This window comes from Aegilops tauschii, chromosome 3 (genome assembly GCF_002575655.3).
Source record: "Aegilops tauschii subsp. strangulata cultivar AL8/78 chromosome 3, Aet v6.0, whole genome shotgun sequence".
NCBI classification, from domain to species: Eukaryota; Viridiplantae; Streptophyta; class Magnoliopsida; order Poales; family Poaceae; genus Aegilops; species Aegilops tauschii.
Window position 1 is genome coordinate 95,258,059 of NC_053037.3, and position 19,588 is coordinate 95,277,646.

At 44.1% G+C, this 19,588-nt stretch overlaps 2 protein-coding genes across 3 annotated transcripts; one reads left to right on the plus strand and one right to left on the minus strand.

Annotated features, from left to right (window-relative positions):
* Positions 1-211: 211 nt before the first annotated feature.
* On the plus strand, positions 212-3,967 carry LOC109739163 (receptor kinase-like protein Xa21). Of its 2 annotated transcripts, XM_073510072.1 has the most exons (3): positions 232-565; positions 675-3,253; positions 3,335-3,967. In XM_073510072.1, the coding sequence occupies exons 1-3, from the start codon at positions 432-434 to the stop codon at positions 3,700-3,702; spliced, it is 3,081 nt and encodes a 1,026-aa protein (XP_073366173.1). In that variant the 5' UTR covers positions 232-431; the 3' UTR covers positions 3,703-3,967. The 2 variants fall into 2 exon arrangements, with proteins under 2 accessions (XP_020153839.1, XP_073366173.1); XM_020298250.4 differs by having other exon boundaries at positions 212-3,253.
* A 275-nt stretch (positions 3,968-4,242) lies between these two features.
* LOC109739164 (F-box protein SKIP23-like) lies at positions 4,243-12,813 on the minus strand. Its single transcript, XM_045234151.2, has 2 exons — positions 11,920-12,813; positions 4,243-5,901 (listed from the first exon to the last, which is right to left on the minus strand). The coding sequence occupies exons 1-2, from the start codon at positions 12,427-12,429 to the stop codon at positions 5,071-5,073; spliced, it is 1,341 nt and encodes a 446-aa protein (XP_045090086.1). The 5' UTR covers positions 12,430-12,813; the 3' UTR covers positions 4,243-5,070.
* Positions 12,814-19,588: the final 6,775 nt, after the last annotated feature.

Sequence of the window (19,588 nt, forward strand, 5' to 3'; positions counted from 1 at the left end):
TCCTGTTGCCAGGTCCAACAAGAGAACAACTGGACAGATGTTTCGAAGATTCCAAAAAGTCATCGGTCACTTCTGATTTGGAAAATTTCCACGATCTTTCAGACTGAAAACGAATAGCATGAAACCGACGGCTCTAAGCAACTTGCCTCGAATCACTATCTAAATTCCCTGCAACAAGAGGTAATGAAAAGGAAAGAAATAACACTATATAAGCACAACAAGCTTTAGCTAGTCTGCAAACCAGCCTTTGTTTGCGTCCCTCTTTGTTTGCGTCCTCTAAACATGTCAATCCTCGTAGTCATGCAGTTTTTCATGTTTGCCTCCCTTTGCCTCCCATGTTCGGCCAACACCATGCATGCAGCCACTGACCACCAAGCGCTCATGTCATTGAGATCTGTGATCAAAGAAGATCCGTTCCAAGCACTGAATTCATGGGGAAACCAGTCAATCCCTATGTGCCAATGGCGCGGAGTGGCCTGTGGCACGCGCGGCCACCGCCGTGGCCGTGTCGTAGCACTGGATCTTCATGGGCTCAACCTTCTTGGCACCATTTCCTCTTCCATAGGTAATCTAACTTACCTCAGGCATTTTGGCCTCCAAGAGAACCGCTTTTATGGTACCATACCAACAGAGGTTGGGCATCTTGTACAACTCAAGTATCTGAATGTCAGCAGGAACTCCATCGGCAGGGAGATCCCGCCGACACTGGCCACTTGTGTTCAGCTTCGAGTTATTGATTTGAGGCACAACATGCATAAAGGCTCAGTGCCTCGGGAGTTGGAATCCCTGGATAATCTTGAGGTACTGGCTCTTGGGTACAACAACCTTACAGGAAGTATTCCTGTGGAGATTGGAAACCTGAAAGCCCTGAAGTATCTTCATCTGAGAGCAAACATGCTAGTAGGAGAAATACCAATGGAGATTGGAAATCTTAGAAACTTGACCGATTTATATCTTAATTTCAATGGTCTGTCAGGTTCTGTTCCTGCATCTCTTGGAGGCCTCCAGAAATTGCAGATTCTGTATCTATCGGGAAACCAGCTCTCAGGGCTTATTCCACCTTCCCTAGGAAACCTCTCATCTCTACTAGTTCTAGATGTCCAAAATAATGGCCTAACTGGAAGCATCCCTGAATCGTTAGGAAATCTGAATCTCCTCAACGTCCTTTCTCTCACATCTAATAGTTTTACAGGCTCAATCCCTCACACTCTTGGAAAACTAAGTTCTCTCGTTGAGTTTTATCTGAATGGGAATCAACTCGAGGGTTCTATACCACCTTCTGTCTATAATCTTTCATCCCTCCAATATTTTGTAGTGGAAGTCAACAACCTCAGTGGATCTGTTTCAGATGACTTGGGTAATAAGTTTCCACAACTGAAGCAACTTAGCATAGGCCATAATCAATTTCATGGGTCCATCCCAGAGTCTTTGTGCAATGCTTCGATGCTTGAAATCGTTCAATTGGCTCACACCTTTATTTCCGGCGTAATACCAAAATGTCTTGGAGCTAATATGAAGAGCTTATTGGTATTGTTTCTCCAATCTGGTCAGCTAGAGGCAAGGAATGACGCTGATTTGGACTTCATTTCTAGCCTGACAAATTGTAGTATGCTGCAGTACCTAGATCTAGGCAATAACAAACTAGAAGGGGTGCTACCAAATTCAATAGCAAATCTTTCCACAAACTTAATAATTCTCGGCTTGGCAAACAACATGCTACGGGGAAATATACCTGAAGGAATTGGAAACCTTGTCAACTTGCAACACTTGCACTTGGAAGATAATTTGCTACATGGAAAAATTCCTGAGTCGATTGGCAACCTTGCAATCCTGGGTGAACTATACTTGTCAAACAACAGTTTATCTGGACCAATTCCACCAAAACTTGGAAATCTCACAGCATTAAACAGACTCGTCCTCGCCCAAAATGTGCTTACTGGCCCCATACCATCCAGCCTTAGAAGCTGTCCATTGGAGACACTAAGCCTACAATTCAATAAGCTTGTTGGTCCTATACCAAAAGAGATTTTCCTCATATCGACACTATCTGTGGCCTTGCAACTCCAAGGCAACATGTTAACTGGGACATTTTCTCCAGAAGTTGGTAATCTAGTGAGTCTTGGATATCTGGATTTGTCTGACAACAGGATATCTGGCTTAATTCCTGCTTCTCTAGCTCAGTTTGGAAGTTTGCAGTATCTCAGTATGGAAGGAAACCTACTTCAGGGAACAATTCCAGCATCAATGTCACAGATGAAAGGCCTTCTAGTTCTTGATGTTTCAAGAAACAACTTGTCCGGGGACATCCCAGTCTTCCTCGCGGACATGCATGGGCTCGTTACCCTGAACATGTCATTCAACAATTTTGAGGGTGAAGTTCCAAAACGTGGATTATTTCTGAATGCAAGTGCAGCTCTGATTGAAGGGAACTATGGCTTATGTGGAGGTATACCACAATTGAACTTGCATCCCTGCTCAAATCATACACCCAAGAAGTGGTCTCACAAGCTTGTCATGTTGATCTCAGTAGGCAGCGCAGTTTTTTGCATCATCTTAGTACTATTTGCACTATTTGCACGACGGAAATTGAGAACGAAGTTTACAAAGACAAGACAGGTTCCATCACTCCATAGTGGACAGCATATGAGGGTTACCTATGCTGAATTAGTGAGAGCAACAAGTGGTTTTGCTTCTGAGAGCCTCGTAGGCACAGGAAGCTTCGGCTCTGTGTACAAAGGAACAATGATGAATGGAGATCAGGAAGTGATTGTCGCTGTGAAGGTGCTCAACCTCCAGCAGCGAGGGGCATCTCAAAGCTTTGTTGCTGAATGTGAGACTTTAAGATGCATCAGACATCGAAACCTTGTGAAGATATTGACTGTCTGCTCAAGTATTGATTTCAGGGGTCTAGACTTCAAAGCTCTCATATTTGAGTTCATGCCAAATGGAAATCTTGATCAATGGCTACACAGCCGTCTCCTGGAAGATGGGAGCCATGGGGTGCTCAGTCTCACCCAAAGGATAGACATTGCCATTGATGTAGCTTCAGCACTCGAATACCTTCACCACAATAAGCCAGTGCCAATAGTTCATTGTGATCTTAAGCCAAGCAATATTCTCCTCGACAATGACAAGGTTGCCCATGTGGGTGACTTTGGACTTGCAAGGTTCTTGCACCAGGATGATACTAGCCTCCCAGAGATATCAAGTGGCTGGGCTACAAGAATGGGAACAATTGGATATGCTGCCCCAGGTTTGCCATTAACCACTGATGTTCATCTTTTATGTACCAATTTCTCATTCGAAACTAATTTCACATACATTTCTTTTCCAGAGTACGGTCAAGGAAATGAAGCCTCGGTCTATGGTGATACCTATAGCTACGGAATACTGTTGTTAGAGTTGCTCACTGGTAAAAGGCCAACTGATGGTGAGTTTCTGCAAGATCTAAACTTACATAGCTACGTCGAGATAGCACTTAGAGACCAAGCCACCAACCTGGTCGATCTGTGCTTATTATCTTCACTGGAGGAAGGGACAAAAATGCGAGCTGCATGCATCAATTCAGTTCTGCACATTGGGATATTATGTTCGAAGGAACTGCCAACTGATCGCATGCAGATTGGGGATGCTACGAGAGAGCTACTGGCGATCAGAGATAAGTATCGCATGCACCTATTGAGTAAAGGTGGGTCCATCTAAATGCTTGATGGCCCTCGCTTCATTGTGATCAGTATTCATCATAGTACATCAAAACAGAAGGTGGTGCAAGCTTTTTTTGCTGCAATTCACTAGCCAACTAATATGCCTGCCTTCTGAATGGAATTTCAACATGATATGGTAATGGTTTGTGAAGGATGGAAGCCGCACAATGCAATGTATCTAAGTCATCGGGCCACCAAAATTCTAGTTAGAACTTATAGTGTAATTGGGATCTTCTTTATGTTAATATATTTATCGTTAAAAACACATCATGTTTTCTCCGTTCCTATCTTGAGGCAAATTTTTGGTAGTTACTAGAGAAGTAAGAATATTGTGTTATCATTGAAGGGAGACTTGAAATTTGTTTTGAAATTTTGATGTTGTAGCTGGATTTTAAGTATCAGAAATTCTAATTTCAGAACACCCAATGTGTTGTATCACTAGGCAGACGCTCCGACCTCTGCCACATCACACACACTTCTATTATATATCGACAAAAGAAAGTATATACCGACAACGCTTGTAATGATCATCAACTTGGAGATTTATACCTTAGAAAAAGCTTGGAGATTTATGCATGAGTTTACAACGCACATTGTGCACTACGTGCTCGAGTGGATGAGGAGACTGGTGCAGAATATGTGTGTTGTATTCTGGGATTTGGTTGACTCTTGACTAATGTTTTTTTCTGTTATCTAAAATGGTTGTAGGGTGAACTAAGCATAACTTAGAATCTGTTGTAGGATCATTCAAAACAGTATGCTAGTACCTTAGGAAAGAGATAATAATTTGACATAAAGATTTAGGGACAGACGAATGAAACAATTCAGAGTAGGATATTAACAAAGCTAGTTGAGGCACTTTATATTTATTGGTAAGCCTCCTTAATTGTCAATATATCATGTACTGAACCATCCAAGAGCAACAAAAGGATTTCGATCTAGAGTTAAGTATAAATATTTGGTTTGGCCGGCATATAGTAAGCATAAAAGGCTAAGCATTTAAGCATGTTTTAGCAACACTACAAGTTCTACACATCGTATTAGTACACTTTAAACAAGACAGTACTCGGTTAAGCGTGTTCCTTGAAAACAACCGTAGCAATCTTATCCTACTGAACGGATAGGTTTACACCCCAAAACATCTACTTAAAAGTAGAAACATTCTAAAAATAGCCATTACTTAATAGGATCATGCAGCCTAAGTGCATGGTTACACAAGAACATGGAGGAAATATGATCACTTGTGCCGATTACAAAGGTCTAACTGGCCAACTACAGAACATGAATAGATACCCAAAAAAACAGAAAGCAGATAAAATAATATATTCTATATTAGAAATTTTCACTAACCTCAAGTAAGTGATGGTTAAATCCAAACTGGGGGTGGCCAGTTCAATCCTGAATTTGAACTAGGGGGCGATAACTCGATGAAACTGCCATCTTCCATATTAAAAATAACAACCTGCCTAAGACTAAATCTGTGACAGTAGATATAATCAAGCAAGTCATCCGTGTGGTAGATGCTATTGGGAACCAATGCAGGAAAGTCTTTCACTGGGAGAAGGAATGAGTTGTTGAAACCAATGAACATTGCATGATCTTGGAGGTTATTTGTTTCGATAATCTTTTGTTCAACAAAATCAATCTTGTACACGAAAAACTTGTTGCCAACCCATTCTGTTCTCCCATTCTCCTTATTATATTTACCATGTCTCCATATCTGGAAAAAATCTCCCCATGGTGCTTGAACAATATGTCTACTATGTGCTTGGTAAGATATGATTGACTTTAAAATGACTTTTACTTCAGCAGAAGTTCCATTAAGGTCAATAGAATCTACCTGACCCTCACCACGAACACCATAAAACAAACCATCATTGTTGTTATACAGAATATCTTGATATTCCCAGCAATTTCCTTTTCCACCAATCCAAGTCCATTTGGCGTCCCCAACCCTAGCATAAGAGAGTTGATTATTGGGCAATTGTACTCGGAGTACTGTGCAGTTTCCTTGGGAGGGATTGCAAGAAAGAACTGTTGGAATTGATCTCACGGTAAACAAACCAAGAGAAAAATAAGGGAGACAAAGTCTCCACCCTCTCACGAGTGTGCCTTGATCGGGAGCACATATAACAACTTTTGGTTCTGGTCCCATGTACCCAACACACACATATATAAGGAAAAAAAGGGGGTTTTGTTACTGATAACAGAACCACAATCAAAGCCTCCTAACTGCCGATCCTAAACGTGTGGTGAGGTACGTGAAGACCATCGACCACCACCGGCCGCCGTGAAGACAGTGCTGGCGGTTTCCTCCTGCCATCGGCAAGGCTCCTGGAGCAGCTGCTGCATCTCCACAAGTGCCTGCTGCCATCTACGTCACCCAGGTGGTGTTGCCCTTCTTCCCCAGGCATGTCTTCACTGTCGGAGACCCCAAGGTGCCGCCATGGGCTATCTCCTGCTGATCCCTGCCAATCACGGTTAGTCACTACTATTCCGCATAAGAGGTGTTCTAATCACGAGATCAAGATCATGGGTTAATTTAATCTAAAGGAATTATGTCTAACATTGGTATCTAGAGCAAGGTAAATCTCGGTTAGAACCCTAACTTGGCTTCTGCTTAATGTAATTACTATCATGACGTCCAACTGTTTTTGGGTTATTGCAAATTGGGTGAAATTAAGATCTAATGTTGTTTCTGTTAAGCACCTAATGAGGCATGTTTACATGTCTATGCCGCAATCCGAATGATCACCCTTTTTAGCACTAATCGCTTTCGGTTAATGTTTAAAGCCTCAAGATTATATATTTTCGGCTAACCATGTTTAAGCCCATTGTTTTCTGTTAAAGATGTTTAATCAAGTTTAGTGATCATTTTATCTGTTAGTTGCAATTAGCTCTATTTGCGGCTCAAATCTCAGGATGTAAATCAGGAGGTGATTGGGCAAACTAATGAAATCCCCAATATTCCCAATCAACCGAAACCCAAACCCTAGAAAAATTCCCCAAACCAGAACGCGAAAGCTGAAATTGAGCGAAGAAATGGATTGGCCTTCACCTAATGACGTCGTGCCGGTGCTCTCCTTCGGGATCCCGACACCGGCGACGCCGCTGTCTCACGGGACGACGCGGGGAAAGAATTGGCCGGCCACGCCGCCCTTATGGACGCAAACGCCGTGTGGCCCCTGTGCCGCAAACGTCGTCGTCTACTCCCAAAGATCAGGCGCCGGCGGTCGCCTCCCCAACTCGCCGTCGAGCGCCTCGTGCGCGTCGCCGGCACGGACTGCCTCCCAGCGCACCATGAGGTCGACACGGCTAGCACCGTTCGGTGGAGGAGCGCGCGGCCTTGAGCCTGCAGGCACGCTGCTCCGACGAACGGGGCTACCGCACCGCCATGGCCGGCGTGCCTTGGGTCGCCGCCGGGATCGCCTCTCCTGTGGAGCCGTGGAAATCGGGGGGAGAAGGGGAAATGAGGCTAGGGTTTGACCCAGTGCCGATTTTGCTCGAGCTCGAGCTAATCTGGCCCGTCGATTCCACCGGACGGTCGCGATCGACGCGGAGCTCAGGGCGTCTGCTGGCGCTTAACCCTGCCAAATGAATAAGTGGGCTACGACCCAACTTATTTTTTTTAACGTTCGGTGCATTTTCTCTGCTAGCCCGAACTTTTAACGAGCAGTACAGTCCGAAATTGAAGTTAAGTGCTATTTTTTTTCAGTGCTTTTCTAAATTATGATTATCCTCAAAATGTTTTTTGCACTGTTATAAACTGAAAATAGCCAGAAAAGTTTTCTTGTAAATCTAACTTGAGTTTTCTGAGTGGAACCTACAAGAATATTTTCTTGGAAAATTCATGTGCCCAAGGTCATGTAAAATAATGCTAATAATGATAAAGTTTTCTTAATGAAAAACCTTGGGTAATTATGGGCCAGATTATGTTCTTTAAAAAAGGTGCATTTGATGTATGTTACTTTTTTTGGCAACAATGTATTAATTGCCTGAAGATATGTTAAGATCGTATATAAAATTTATCGTAGGAAATTTTATCTAGAGATATTTATGTGTGGTCATGTTAATGTCATTTTATGGCAATTCTTAATGATGGTCGTACAATGCTATTTGTTTTGAACATATTTTATTTAGATTTTTTTTATTGTGAAATTCGTATTGAGGCAAGCCTTATGGCATCTCTTAATGATGTGATCCGTACTAATGGCTGAGGCCACCTCACAAAAAAAATGTTAATGGTCGCATTGGTGGTTTTCCGCGCCACACTATGCACCTAATAATGTTGGGCTAGTGTTCTCGTTGAACAATACTAATGTCTTATGTTGTTACCTTTTTTATTAATATATGCATTATTGAAATAAGCATAATGACCCGAAATGATGTTGATAAAATTTGCTAAAGCACATGTCATTTACTTGACATTTTCATTTACCAAATATTACTATTTGGTGAATCCTCATGGTATTTGATGTACAAATTTTATCAACTGTAAATGTTATAATATATTCATCGTGTTCACTGTGAATGCCAAGTTTAACTTTTATTCAGTGACAATGACAATCATTTTTGTTAATTCGAGTGTCAGTTTCATTGTGTGTCATTGAGAATTTTAATGATCATTTTGACACTAAGGTTTAATGTTATTTTCAATGTCAATCAAGTGACAAAATTGAAAACAAGATGTTTACAACATGTTGTGAATCCTTGTGTCCCATGACACATTTGAGTGGATTGTATTGTTGCCTTTGTGTTAATGAATGTTGTTAGTATTGCTAATGTCATTGTTGGTCACTATGTGACTTTATGTTTTTCTAGTCAAAATGGAACTAAAGAGATGTTTTGATTAGATATTTAATGAGCAAATATTATTATGGCATATGATGATATTCTGACCGACGTTGATTACTTTTCATGTGCCATATATAAATAAGTAAGGTTATTTTATGTTTTCTGCCCAACGGTGATACAGATTGAAATAATAATTAAGCATGTCTTTAATTCATCTCATTGCATGATTAATTTATGCTTATGTTTTATTATGATGTTCATAAAGTTTCCTCCTCTTTTCAAGTAATGAACTTTACTAATGATGCCAAATTTTATTTTTGGCATAGACAAGGTTTATGTAAATAACTTTCCCAAGTGGAGAGTAGAGATCCCTGTCTCGTGTAAGAAAACTCCCAATGTTTCTGCCATTAATGTTGAAGGTTGATGTTAATGTACACATTGGGAGTGGCCTCATAAGTTGCATGTGTCATCATGCACATTACTAATGCAAAGGAGGTTGAACTCAAAACTATTGGATTTATTCCACTAGCATCTAGAGATGGATTAATTCTTCATCTTATTGATGATGTTTGTTCATGCTCCTAGTTATTGGAGAAACTTATCTTTGTCTCTCCAACAGATGACATGATTTTGTATGTTATTAAGTCAACTCCAATTATGTAATGTTAGTCCCACCTTAGGGTGAGGCAAGCTATGTTTTTTCGCCTGAATGGATTATTTGTAAAGATTATGTGTTACATTACAAATAAAGATGTAAGAGAAGTGTAAATAATGAGACCTCATCAAAAATTATGGTTTTAGACCACATTTCGAGGGGGAGAATGGAAGCCCCATTTAATATGAGATATATCACGTTCACTTCTCCTACTTAGATCCAAATATGCATGTTAATTCTCTAATTAAAGATGGAACCAGCGAGAAGTCTTAGTTGGAGAATGTATGAAAAGCACATAGTAATGTCGGTTCTCTAATTAAGATGCAACAAGTCTTATTTAGAAAAATGAATAAAATTACTCCTTTTATTATGTGTACTTAATACCTTATGAGCATTATGTTGATTATATATATGACCAACGTCATTTATAATCATATATCACACTTCACTCAAGTGGCAAGTTTTGTCAATATCATGTGGCTTGTGGTTATATTTCTGACTATTGTCATTTATAATCATTTGTCACAATTCATTAAGTTCGTTTCCATCTTCAGCCCAACGGTGTTGTGATTTAGAACTGAAATGATTATTATCAAGATATTGGATATATTTTCCATTCTTTAAATAATGTGATCATCCGGAAACTGGAGCGTATGAACATGAATCTTAAGGATAACTCCATTAGATCTTTGTTCGTATGCATCAGGTAAGTTGAGAAGAAATGCATATTGCAACACTTAATGTTGAGACTTAACAATTTCCGTGTGATTCATAATGTGTGTGAATGATCATCTTAGAGGCTTGTGTTAATGAGCTCTAATGATATATGGAACTCAATAGAGTTTCCTCACTGAGTTGTTTTGACGCTTGTGTTATTATTACAATATGCTCTTGCGTTGACTATGTTAAGAATGTATGCATGACTTAACCGTAAGGTTTCATCAAATAGATGAAGTTAACACAAGGTATGTTGCCCCAAGAAATTCAATTATGAAATAATAAGAGCGTCGGGACACTCATACCATAAAACTAGGGGGAGTAAGTATACTATCTTGAGAAGATGGAATATTTTTGGCAGGCCAAGAATTTTCTATCTTCTATTTATGACATAAAGGATCTTGGTCATGCCCTATACTTTCTTTGTATTGAGTTTCGCCAAGATATAGGTCCAAAAGGGGTATAAGTTTTATTATGACGACATACGTCGATAGAGTACGAAAGAAAATAGTATGTAGTAGTACTCTTATCGCGCCTGCTACTAAAGTCAAGGGCAATAAAGGTGGACATTTTAGTGTCTAAGGAACCATTATGAACTGATCAGATAATGTCGGTTCCTTATGCTTCAGCTGTCAGAACCAATATGTGTATTCAAGTATGAACATGCCCTTATTTGTGATCGGATAATTGGCAAATATACAAGTAAGTCTAGAAATGGACCACTGGAAAAGCCGCCAAATGTCTTACAGATATGCAAGACAATAAAGTTTACATGCTCATTAATACGAAGTCTAATAACTTCAATATCCTTGGATATTCAGACATTAATTCTGCGAGATGTGTGGATCTTAAAGTTTCCACGCTATGTTACATCCTCACTCTCGCACATGGAGCTATACCATGGAAAAGCTCTATAATGACACTGATGGCATTAGAAATAATGCACTTACTTATGTGGCATGTCAAGAGGCTATTGGGCAGGTTGTATGTCAAGAAGTTTTATTCCCGAAATTATGGTGGTAGACAACATTTTGTAACCACCTACTGCAATATGAACACGCAGTTCTCTATCTGAGTAACAACAAGTCAATTGGTATTGCCAAAACCATTGATATAATGTTTCCGTTGTGAAAGATAGAGTCCAGGATCAAACCTATGATGTATGATCTATAGTCTTTGCGGTTCCGCTTACTAAGGCTTACCATTTACCCTTTTATGCCGGCATGGGTTAGGAAAGCCTTTTGATCCTGGAAATTAGGACCATCTTATAAACCAACTCCCGTAAAGTATTATGTTTACCATTTCAAGATAGAATGGTGTACTATAGGTACCGAGGTTCAATGGCATTTCATTGGTCATAGTAACACTTTACCTTGGTGCGTTGCTTCTATTGATAGTGGGCTTATGATGTTTGTTAACCTTACGATCAAGGGGGGGAATGTTGGAATTGATCTCACGGTAAACAAACCAAGAGAAAAATAAGGGAGACAAAGTCTCCACCCTCTCACGAGTGTGCCTTGATCGGGAGCACATATAACAACTTTTGGTTCTAGTCCCATGTACCCAACACACACATATATATAAGGAAAAAAAAGGGGGTTTTATTACTGATAACAGAACCACAATCAAAGCCTCCTATCTGCCGATCCTAAACGTGTGGTGAGGTACGTGAAGACCATCGACCACCACCGGCCACCGTGAAGGCAGTCTGGCGGCGGTTTCCTCCTGCCATCGGCAAGGCTCCTGGAGCAGCTGCTGCATCTCCACAAGTGCCTGCTGCCATCTACGTCACCCAGGTGGTGTTGCCCTTCTTCCCCAGGCATGTCTTCACTGTCGGAGACCCCAAGGTGCCGCCATGGGCTATCTCCTGCTGATCCCTGCCAATCACGGTTAGTCACTACTATTCCGCATAAGAGGTGTTCTAATCACGAGATTAAGATCATGGGTTAATTTAATCTAAAGGAATTATGTCTAACAAGAACGACCCTCACATAAAAGAAGAAGCGGGCTTCTTCAAGTGTAAGATGGTATGGCTCCGTTTCAGTGTCAAAATCCGAAGAGAACAGATATGTAAAGAACATCATATCCATCTAGCACGCCCTCTTCAGTGTAGCGCAGTCTAACATTGTTCATGGTTTCAGGTGGAGGCATAGCCATCTGAGCCCCGGTTGCAGGGTTGACTAGTATGAGATTTGATCGCTTATCCGCGGTGATGAGCCAGCCGTGGGAGGAGCCCATAACGTGGCGTGTGCGGAAGGCAGGCTCCGATAGAGTGACGTGGTAAAGCTTGTTGGTGGACATGTTATGCAGGGTGACCGTGTCAGCATCACGGTCGCCAGATGAGTAAACAAGGCAGGGGCTCTGGTTCGGCGAGCACCGCGGAAGACGGCGGGCCTCCAGATAAATGAGGTGCCATGATCGACAGACCGCACCTAAGCTGAAGAGATCAGGGATCTCGAGAGTGCCAAAGATCTGGAGGAGCAGGTCAGCCTGAAGCTGGGACCAATCGCAATTGGCGCTCGAATCTGGAGAATCATCCGAAACAGAAGCTTTCTCCATCGATTTTCGCAGGGGATACTTGAGCTCAATTGTGTGTATGATATATAGGTAGCTCCGAACCAGACTGGAAGGTGGAATCGGACTACAGAAGAACTTTCAGAAGGATACGGATTACCCAGAGAAATACTGTGTGCAGTAGTGCTGTGCACCTGCACTCATGACCTCAGATCCTCCCAGAAAGCCAATCAGAAAAAAACAACTCGCCGGAGAGGAATGAATCAGGCGCCCGCCTCTAGCTGGGAGCAAAACCCTAGGGCCCCGAGAATTCGAACGCACAAGGGTCGAGGCCGAGCTGAGTAGCAGGAATTAATACGCGGAGCCGGGCGGGAGCTGAACCCTACTAGGCTGGGGATTCGAGGGAGGGAGCGGAGAGGGGTTGTGCGGGTGCGTACGCCACGGCGAGGTCGAGCTGGTGAGCGCTGGTGGGCTTGTGCGCCGTCGCGACTTAGCTCCACGTGCTCATCTCCGCCGCCCGCCGCCCGCCGCTGTCGCCGCCGGAGGAGGAGCAGAAGGGGTCTGAGCGGTGGAGGGGCGATGCGCTGCGCTTCCCTTCGTGTTTTTTTTTTTTTCAGAATATTGATCGCTCAACTTCTCTTCGTTTAGGCGTCGATTGAGTGGGCCTCATTGCAGCCCGCCCGTGCTACGTGCAACCTGGATCTCGGCCTGGGCCTTGGCATTATTCTATCCAGACAGTCGCGCGGGGGAACGTTGGATCTGTCTCGATTCAAAGCGCGCTCTCTCTTTTTTTTGCGGGGGCGATTCAAAGCTTCTTGTTGTGCCATGTCGCCCGAAAACCAACAACTCTTTTATCATTGAGACCAACAAGTCTTTTTTCATGTATCGTCGTTTTCGGTGATTTGTTGGACCGTTTCATCGAGACTGTGCATCCATTCTGGGTGGAGGGAGAGAGAGGAGAGGGGACGACCAGAGAGCGACGATGGGAGCTCGGGAGCGGTGCCCCGGGAGGGAGCTTGGGTGTCTGGCGACAAATGCCCCCCCCGGAAGGTATAGATCTTAGCCCCGCACCCTTCCTTCCTCCTCCTTGATCCCGCAATGCGGTTAACTTGTGTCTGGTGGGGGGTCGCCATGTGGGAGGTCGTCGGTGTTCCCCGACCAACGTTTGGCAGGGGGTGACCATGGTTCCTCAAACTGGGCTAGGTTCTCGTGGAGATTGTGTTGGTTCATGCTAGGGGTGCCAGATTCGGTGTTTGGTTGGCGTTAGGTTTGGGAGATTTACATTTCTGTGTTGATAGAGGGCCAAATTGCTGCAATATTTGTATGATGTTATAGGGGGGTTTAAAATGAAATTTCCTATAGTAATGTGATGTAGGTTCATTTTGGTGCAATATTTTGTGATGTTTATAGGGGGTTCTAAAATGGATTGCAATATTGTGTTTGATAGGTTCAACTTTTTGCTATGATTATGCACACCGGGTTCATGCTTGCTTCCCCCCCCCCCCGGTCGCCCTCCTCTGGCGACACGGGGGGAACCCTGGCCGCCACCGGTATAACCCCCGCCGCCGGAGGGCCGGCCGGCGAAGTCGCGCCGGACCCGAGGAAGGTGGTGGCGGGGCAGATATGCGTCCCTCGCGCCCCAACCCCCACCCCGACCACCCCCTCCTGCTGGTCCGACGGCGGCGGATCCGGTCCCCCCGTCGGCCTGGCCCCCGCCTCCGGCGAGCCGCTCCTTCCCCACCATCCTCTGCCGCCGCGGGTGTCCCCCTCACGCGCCTCCGCCCCTTGGCTCGCAACCCCAGGACCCTCCCCGGCGATCCTCGGGCGCTCTCCCACCAGCTGCTGGTCGAGCCTGCCGGGCGGCAGCGGATCCGGCGATCTTGGCCGCTGCCACGGTCTCTGGCGGCCCTCCACCCCCCTCCCCCGAGCCATGGTGATGGCTCTTGCGTCGAGATGGCGATACTTATGTCGTTGTGGCTGGCACAGGGCTTCCCACGGTGGTCTCGGGCCGGTGCTGTTTCGGTCCCGGCGGCCTCGGGCCCGTGTCTCTCCGGTGCCCCCCGCTGCCGACGTCCCCAACTAGGCAGCTTCGGCCTCAGCGACTAGGTAGTTGCGTTCCTTCCAGCTTACCTTGCTCGCCGATGCCCCATCGGCTAAGGCCACAGCTGCTCGGATCTGCGTCCCTCCAGTCCTCGCTTGCCGGCGTTGCTGGACACCGTCGCCCCAAGATCCCCGCTTGGTTCGCCTTGCCGCCTGCCCTACCTTGTACGCCTCAAAGTCCACCCTTTTGCCAGATCCTATGCTCGCGGGTATGGAGGCGATGCCACCCTCCGACGACAGGTACAGCCCCGCCGACCCCTTCCTGACATGGTGGTTCAGACCAGCGCTGGCCTCCCCATCTTCGATCCGGACTCGGCGACTACGGGATCGCTCAGCTTCAGGCCCGGGAGAGATCGCTCGGCTTGCCGGTGCTGGTAGCGATGGCGGTCGCGGGTGTCGTTTTCCTTCTTGGAGGCGTTGCCAGGGCCTTCAGCTACACCCCTCTTCGAGCTCAGGGGAAACCCTATGTCTGGGTTCCTCGGACTGGATAGTGATGGTGTCTCGGCGTCGTATTCCTTCTTGAAGGCACTATCTTGATCGCTCGCGGTGTCCCCGGTTTTGGCTCGGACGATGTTGGAGTTCTCGTTGACTTGGCATTGCCGCCCTTGGCTCGGGTTTGGTAGGTTTAGCTGTGTTGTATCCTCTGTATTGGCTGAGCATCCCTTGTCTCTATGCTCCGAGCACCATGTACACGCCTGCCTGCGTTCGTGTCATGTGTTGTATCCATGTGTACTCATTCTAATCCTTTTATCAATGAAATGATACGCAAGCTTTACGTATTCGCGAAAAAACATTAATGTTCTTTTCCAATATTTTAGTGTCGTTTTGTGGATTTGTTGTTTTGTTGCCTGTTCCTAGGAGAAGAGAAGAGTAGATAGTTAACGGTGTAGATTTTTTGTTTATGTTGCCTAGGGACTTCAAAAACTTTGCTGCAACTTGTGTTTTTGTTTGCTAGTGTTTAAAATGTGAAAATGTGCAGAGATCATCTAGTGTTTATGTTGCACAACCTGTTTTTGCCTGTGTTGTTGCTAGCGTTTGTTATTGTTTGCTATATATGGTCCATGCAACTGTTTTTAATGTGTTGATGCCATGGTTTAAAAATTGTAACATGGAGGCATTGTGTGTTTTTGCTATGGTTTTTATGCAGCAAGCCCTTTGGTGTAGCACCTTTTACATAGTTGGTTGATGTTTTATCTTTTTTCTAGCACTGTTTCCATGTTACAGTACAATGCAATGCGTTTCTCACTTCCTTTTTGCCACAGGAACTACGAGTGAGAACAAGGAGGATCCAGAAATTTTTTGCGATTCGAACTACGGTTTAATTCAAAGCGGTTGAGAAATGTTGGGAAGGCACTACTGCCGGTGAAACATGACATTATCTATACTTATATACTCCTATATAGTATGGGAATAACTTTCACTACTGTTTGTTGGATTTGTTCTATCAGATAGCTGAGAATTGGCAAATCCAAGAGTCACTGGCCGCCAAATCAAGTCTTGTGATGTATGAGATCTTTCCACGTGGATGTGGGTAAAAGGTTGCCACGCGCCCACCCTGCGCAATTAGAACCATCTAGAGCCCCGAACGACAAAGCTATCTCTTCTCAACTATTCCCCTGCGCGATGGCTCAGACCACCACAGCTTATCCCCTTTATCCCACCACTCGTGTATTTGATCCTGTCATCGAATCGTGCTACGGTCCTGGGATCATCATCCGTCCTCGGCGGTGGTAACAAACCCGGTGCGCTGGGTGTCATCCTCGCCCACTATACGATAGCATGGGGTAGAGTTGGCATTGTTGGGACTGGTGCATGTGCGTGTTTGGATTTGGATCACGTACTATAGCTTCAACTTTACATAGTTGAAAAACAGGTAAGAGGGGTCATTTTCATAGTAGAGCCTTTTTTTGGTGTTTTGTGCCTTCTGATCCAACATAAAAAAAATATTACTCTATCTCGCAACTTTAATATGTGAACACCAAGTGCTTGTGTTTATGTGCACAAAGCTTTTCATTTTCTACTTTGATGATATGTATTTCCAGTCAAGGAGAAATGCAATCATGCCCTGCAATGCTAAATTGAGACCACAGAGTGTTTGTGTTTATCTATATCTATACTTCTATACTACTTATATTAATAAACAAGAAAACACATCCACAGGGCGGACGAAAACTCTGCCACGCAGAAGTGCCGCACCCACGAGTAATCCCAGCCTGAAATTAACGCTAACGCTTCCCTAACCACAAATTGGGCGCACGCGGGGTGGGATCCGGCGAACGCGGCCGTGCACGATCCAGGGCCCGGCGGCGCCCGCATCCCTCGCCTCTCCAGTCGCACGTCTCCTCCCTTCCTACGAAGTGGATGCACGCAGGGCGGACTCTCCGCCAACCGCCTCCAGGAGCTCTGCTTCCGCGAAGGCGACATCTACATCAAGCTCGGCCAGCACATCGCAAACTGGTACGAAAACGAATTCCTAACTCTGTGTGGACACGCCTGAATTCACTTTGGATTCATCTGTTGTAAAACTGCATAATTTTGTGGCTGAGGAACAACTGCTTGTTTGCTTGTACTACCACAGGTGTATGTGCAGACGATGAGGGCGCTGATACAAAAGAGGTGCCCAGTTTCCTCATACGAGGACGTCTGCGGAGTCTTCAATAAAGAGATTGGAGAATTGCCACAAACTGTTAGTTCCTTCATTGCATTACAACATTGTCCTACACCCTGCTGAAGTAACTTGGTTGTTGTATTGATTAGCAAAACCAAACAATCAGACTGAGCGTGCTTAGTTCAGTTGTTGGACAACAGAGTATTCACCTTGAATCAGAACTTGGATTTATGCTCAGCCTATTTTTAGTTTAGAAGAAACTCTGACATAAAATTTGGATTCCCCCTATTCCTGGTGGTGTACGTTTTTGCACAGTTCTTCCTTTTCCCGCTTGCAAGTGCTTCTCTTGTGCAAGTTTATGCCGCCACAACACATGATGGGAAAAAATCGCTGTCAAGGTTGTTGTTATACAAGAAAAGACTGCAGTTCATTTTGAGTTCACTTATATTAAGTTTGAACTCTTAAATTATGACATTAGAGTTCAAATTTAACCAGCTTGTTGTGTGTCTTTCACTTTTTTGACCCCTGTTTTGGCTTACAGGTTCAACATGACCACTTGGTGGATACTTATATAATAGATATCACCACCGTGGATTTAGTAGTGAATGCTCTTCATTATATTTTCCCTACATTTGACTATAGGAAAACCACAATTGTTCTTTGTTTATCACCTTGTTCACTCTCTCCCCCTCTTTTTAACATACCACCTCGAAAGCTTTTAGACTTATGCTGATTTTTAGAATTTGTTATGATAGAGAGAAGGACTCCGATCTGCATGCTTTGAAAATACTAATGAAATGAGGGTTTGCTTCCCGAAACATCTGTTAGTATTCAATGATTCCAGACAGGTCATGGACTTTCCACGCTCTCAGACAGCAGCATTCTTTTATCCAACGGTGATGTGATTTTATCCATCTGAAGATTGTGTTATCATTTGTTTAAATTCGAGTGATATTACACATGTAGCTTGCTAGGTATATTTTAGAATAGTTACTTATGGAAAATTCTTAGAGGTCATAGATGGGACAGCAGACAACATTGCAGGTACGTGCACCTGGGCACCATGATCATTGCCCCAATATCTCCTTTTTATGTTATGAAGATATACATGTAGGTTTCCTTTTTGGTAATTTTTGGAAATCATAAATGATGTTAATATTATGGTTGTACTGCAATTTGCAAGGTTTCTGATGTCTGTGTGTACAAGGTTTTTGGTCATGCTATTTCGAAAATACCTTTTAGATGTGCTTGCTTTCCTATGAAGGAAATATATATGCTCTAGAGGCAATAATAAAGTTGTTATTTATATTTCCTTATATCATGATAAATGTTTATTAATCAAAGATGGTTAAGTTTCCTAGCCATAGACATGAGCTGTCATTTGATTAATGGGATCACATCATTAGAGAAGGATGTGATTGACTTGACCCATTCCGTTAGCTTAGTACTTGATCGTTTAGTATATTGCTATTGCTTTATTCATGACTTATACATGTTCCTATGACAATGAGACTATGCAACTCCCGAATACCGGAGGAACACTTTGTGTGCTACCAAACGTCACAATGTAACTGGGTGATTATAAAGGTGCTCTACAGGTGTCTCCGATGGTACTTATTGAGTTGGCATAGATCAAGATTAGGATTTGTCACTCCGATTGTCGGAGAGGTATCTCTGGGCCCTCTCGGTAATGCACATCACTATAAGCCTTGCAAGCAATGTGACTAATGAGTTAGTTATGAGTTAGTTGTAGGATGATGCATTACGGAATGAGTAAAGAGACTTGCCGGTAACGAGATTGAACTAGGTATTTAGATACCGACGATCGAATCTCGGGCAAGTAACATACCGATGACAAAGGGAACAACGTATGTTGTTATGCGGTTTGACCGATAAAGATCTTCGTAGAATATGTGGGAGCCAATATGAGCATCCAGGTTCCGCTATTGGTTATTGACCAGAGACGTGTCTCGGTCATGTCTACATAGTTCTCGGACCCGTAGGGTCCGCACGCTTAACGTTCGGTGACGATCGGTATTACGAGTTTATGTGTTTTGATGTACCGAAGGTTGTTCGGAGTTCCGGATGTGATCATGTACATGACGAGGAGTCTCGAAATGGTCGAGACATAAAGATCGATATATTGGATGGCTATGTTTGGACATCGGAATGGTTCCGGGTGAGTTCAGGCATTTACCGGAGTACTGGGAGGTTACCGGAACCCCCCGGGGAGTATATGGGCCTTATTGGCCCTTAGTGGAATAGAGGAGAGGAAGGCCAAGGTGGAGGGCGCGCCCCCACTAGCCCAATCCGAATTGGGGGGGGGGGCGTCCCCCCCACTTTCCTTCCCTCTATCTCCCCCTTCCTTCTCTCCTACTCCAACAAGGGAAAGGGGGAATCCTACTCCCACCGGGAGTAGGACTCCCCCCTTGGGCGCGCTTAGGAGGCCGGCCCTCTCCCCCTCCTCCACTCCTTTATATACGGGGGAGGGGGCAC

Excerpts from the sequence above, each read along its gene's own strand:
- LOC109739163 (XM_020298250.4), top strand. The coding sequence starts at position 283 with ATGTCAATCCTCGTAGTCATGCAGTTTTTCATGTTTGCCTCCCTTTGC. Across the intron at positions 3,254-3,334 it reads AATTGGATATGCTGCCCCAG|AGTACGGTCAAGGAAATGAA; the intron begins GTTTGCCATTAA and ends TTTCTTTTCCAG.
- LOC109739164 (XM_045234151.2), bottom strand. The coding sequence starts at position 12,429 with ATGGAGAAAGCTTCTGTTTCGGATGATTCTCCAGATTCGAGCGCCAAT. Across the intron at positions 5,902-11,919 it reads TATCTGTTCTCTTCGGATTT|CAAAACCCCCTTTTTTTCCT; the intron begins TGACACTGAAAC and ends TGTTATCAGTAA.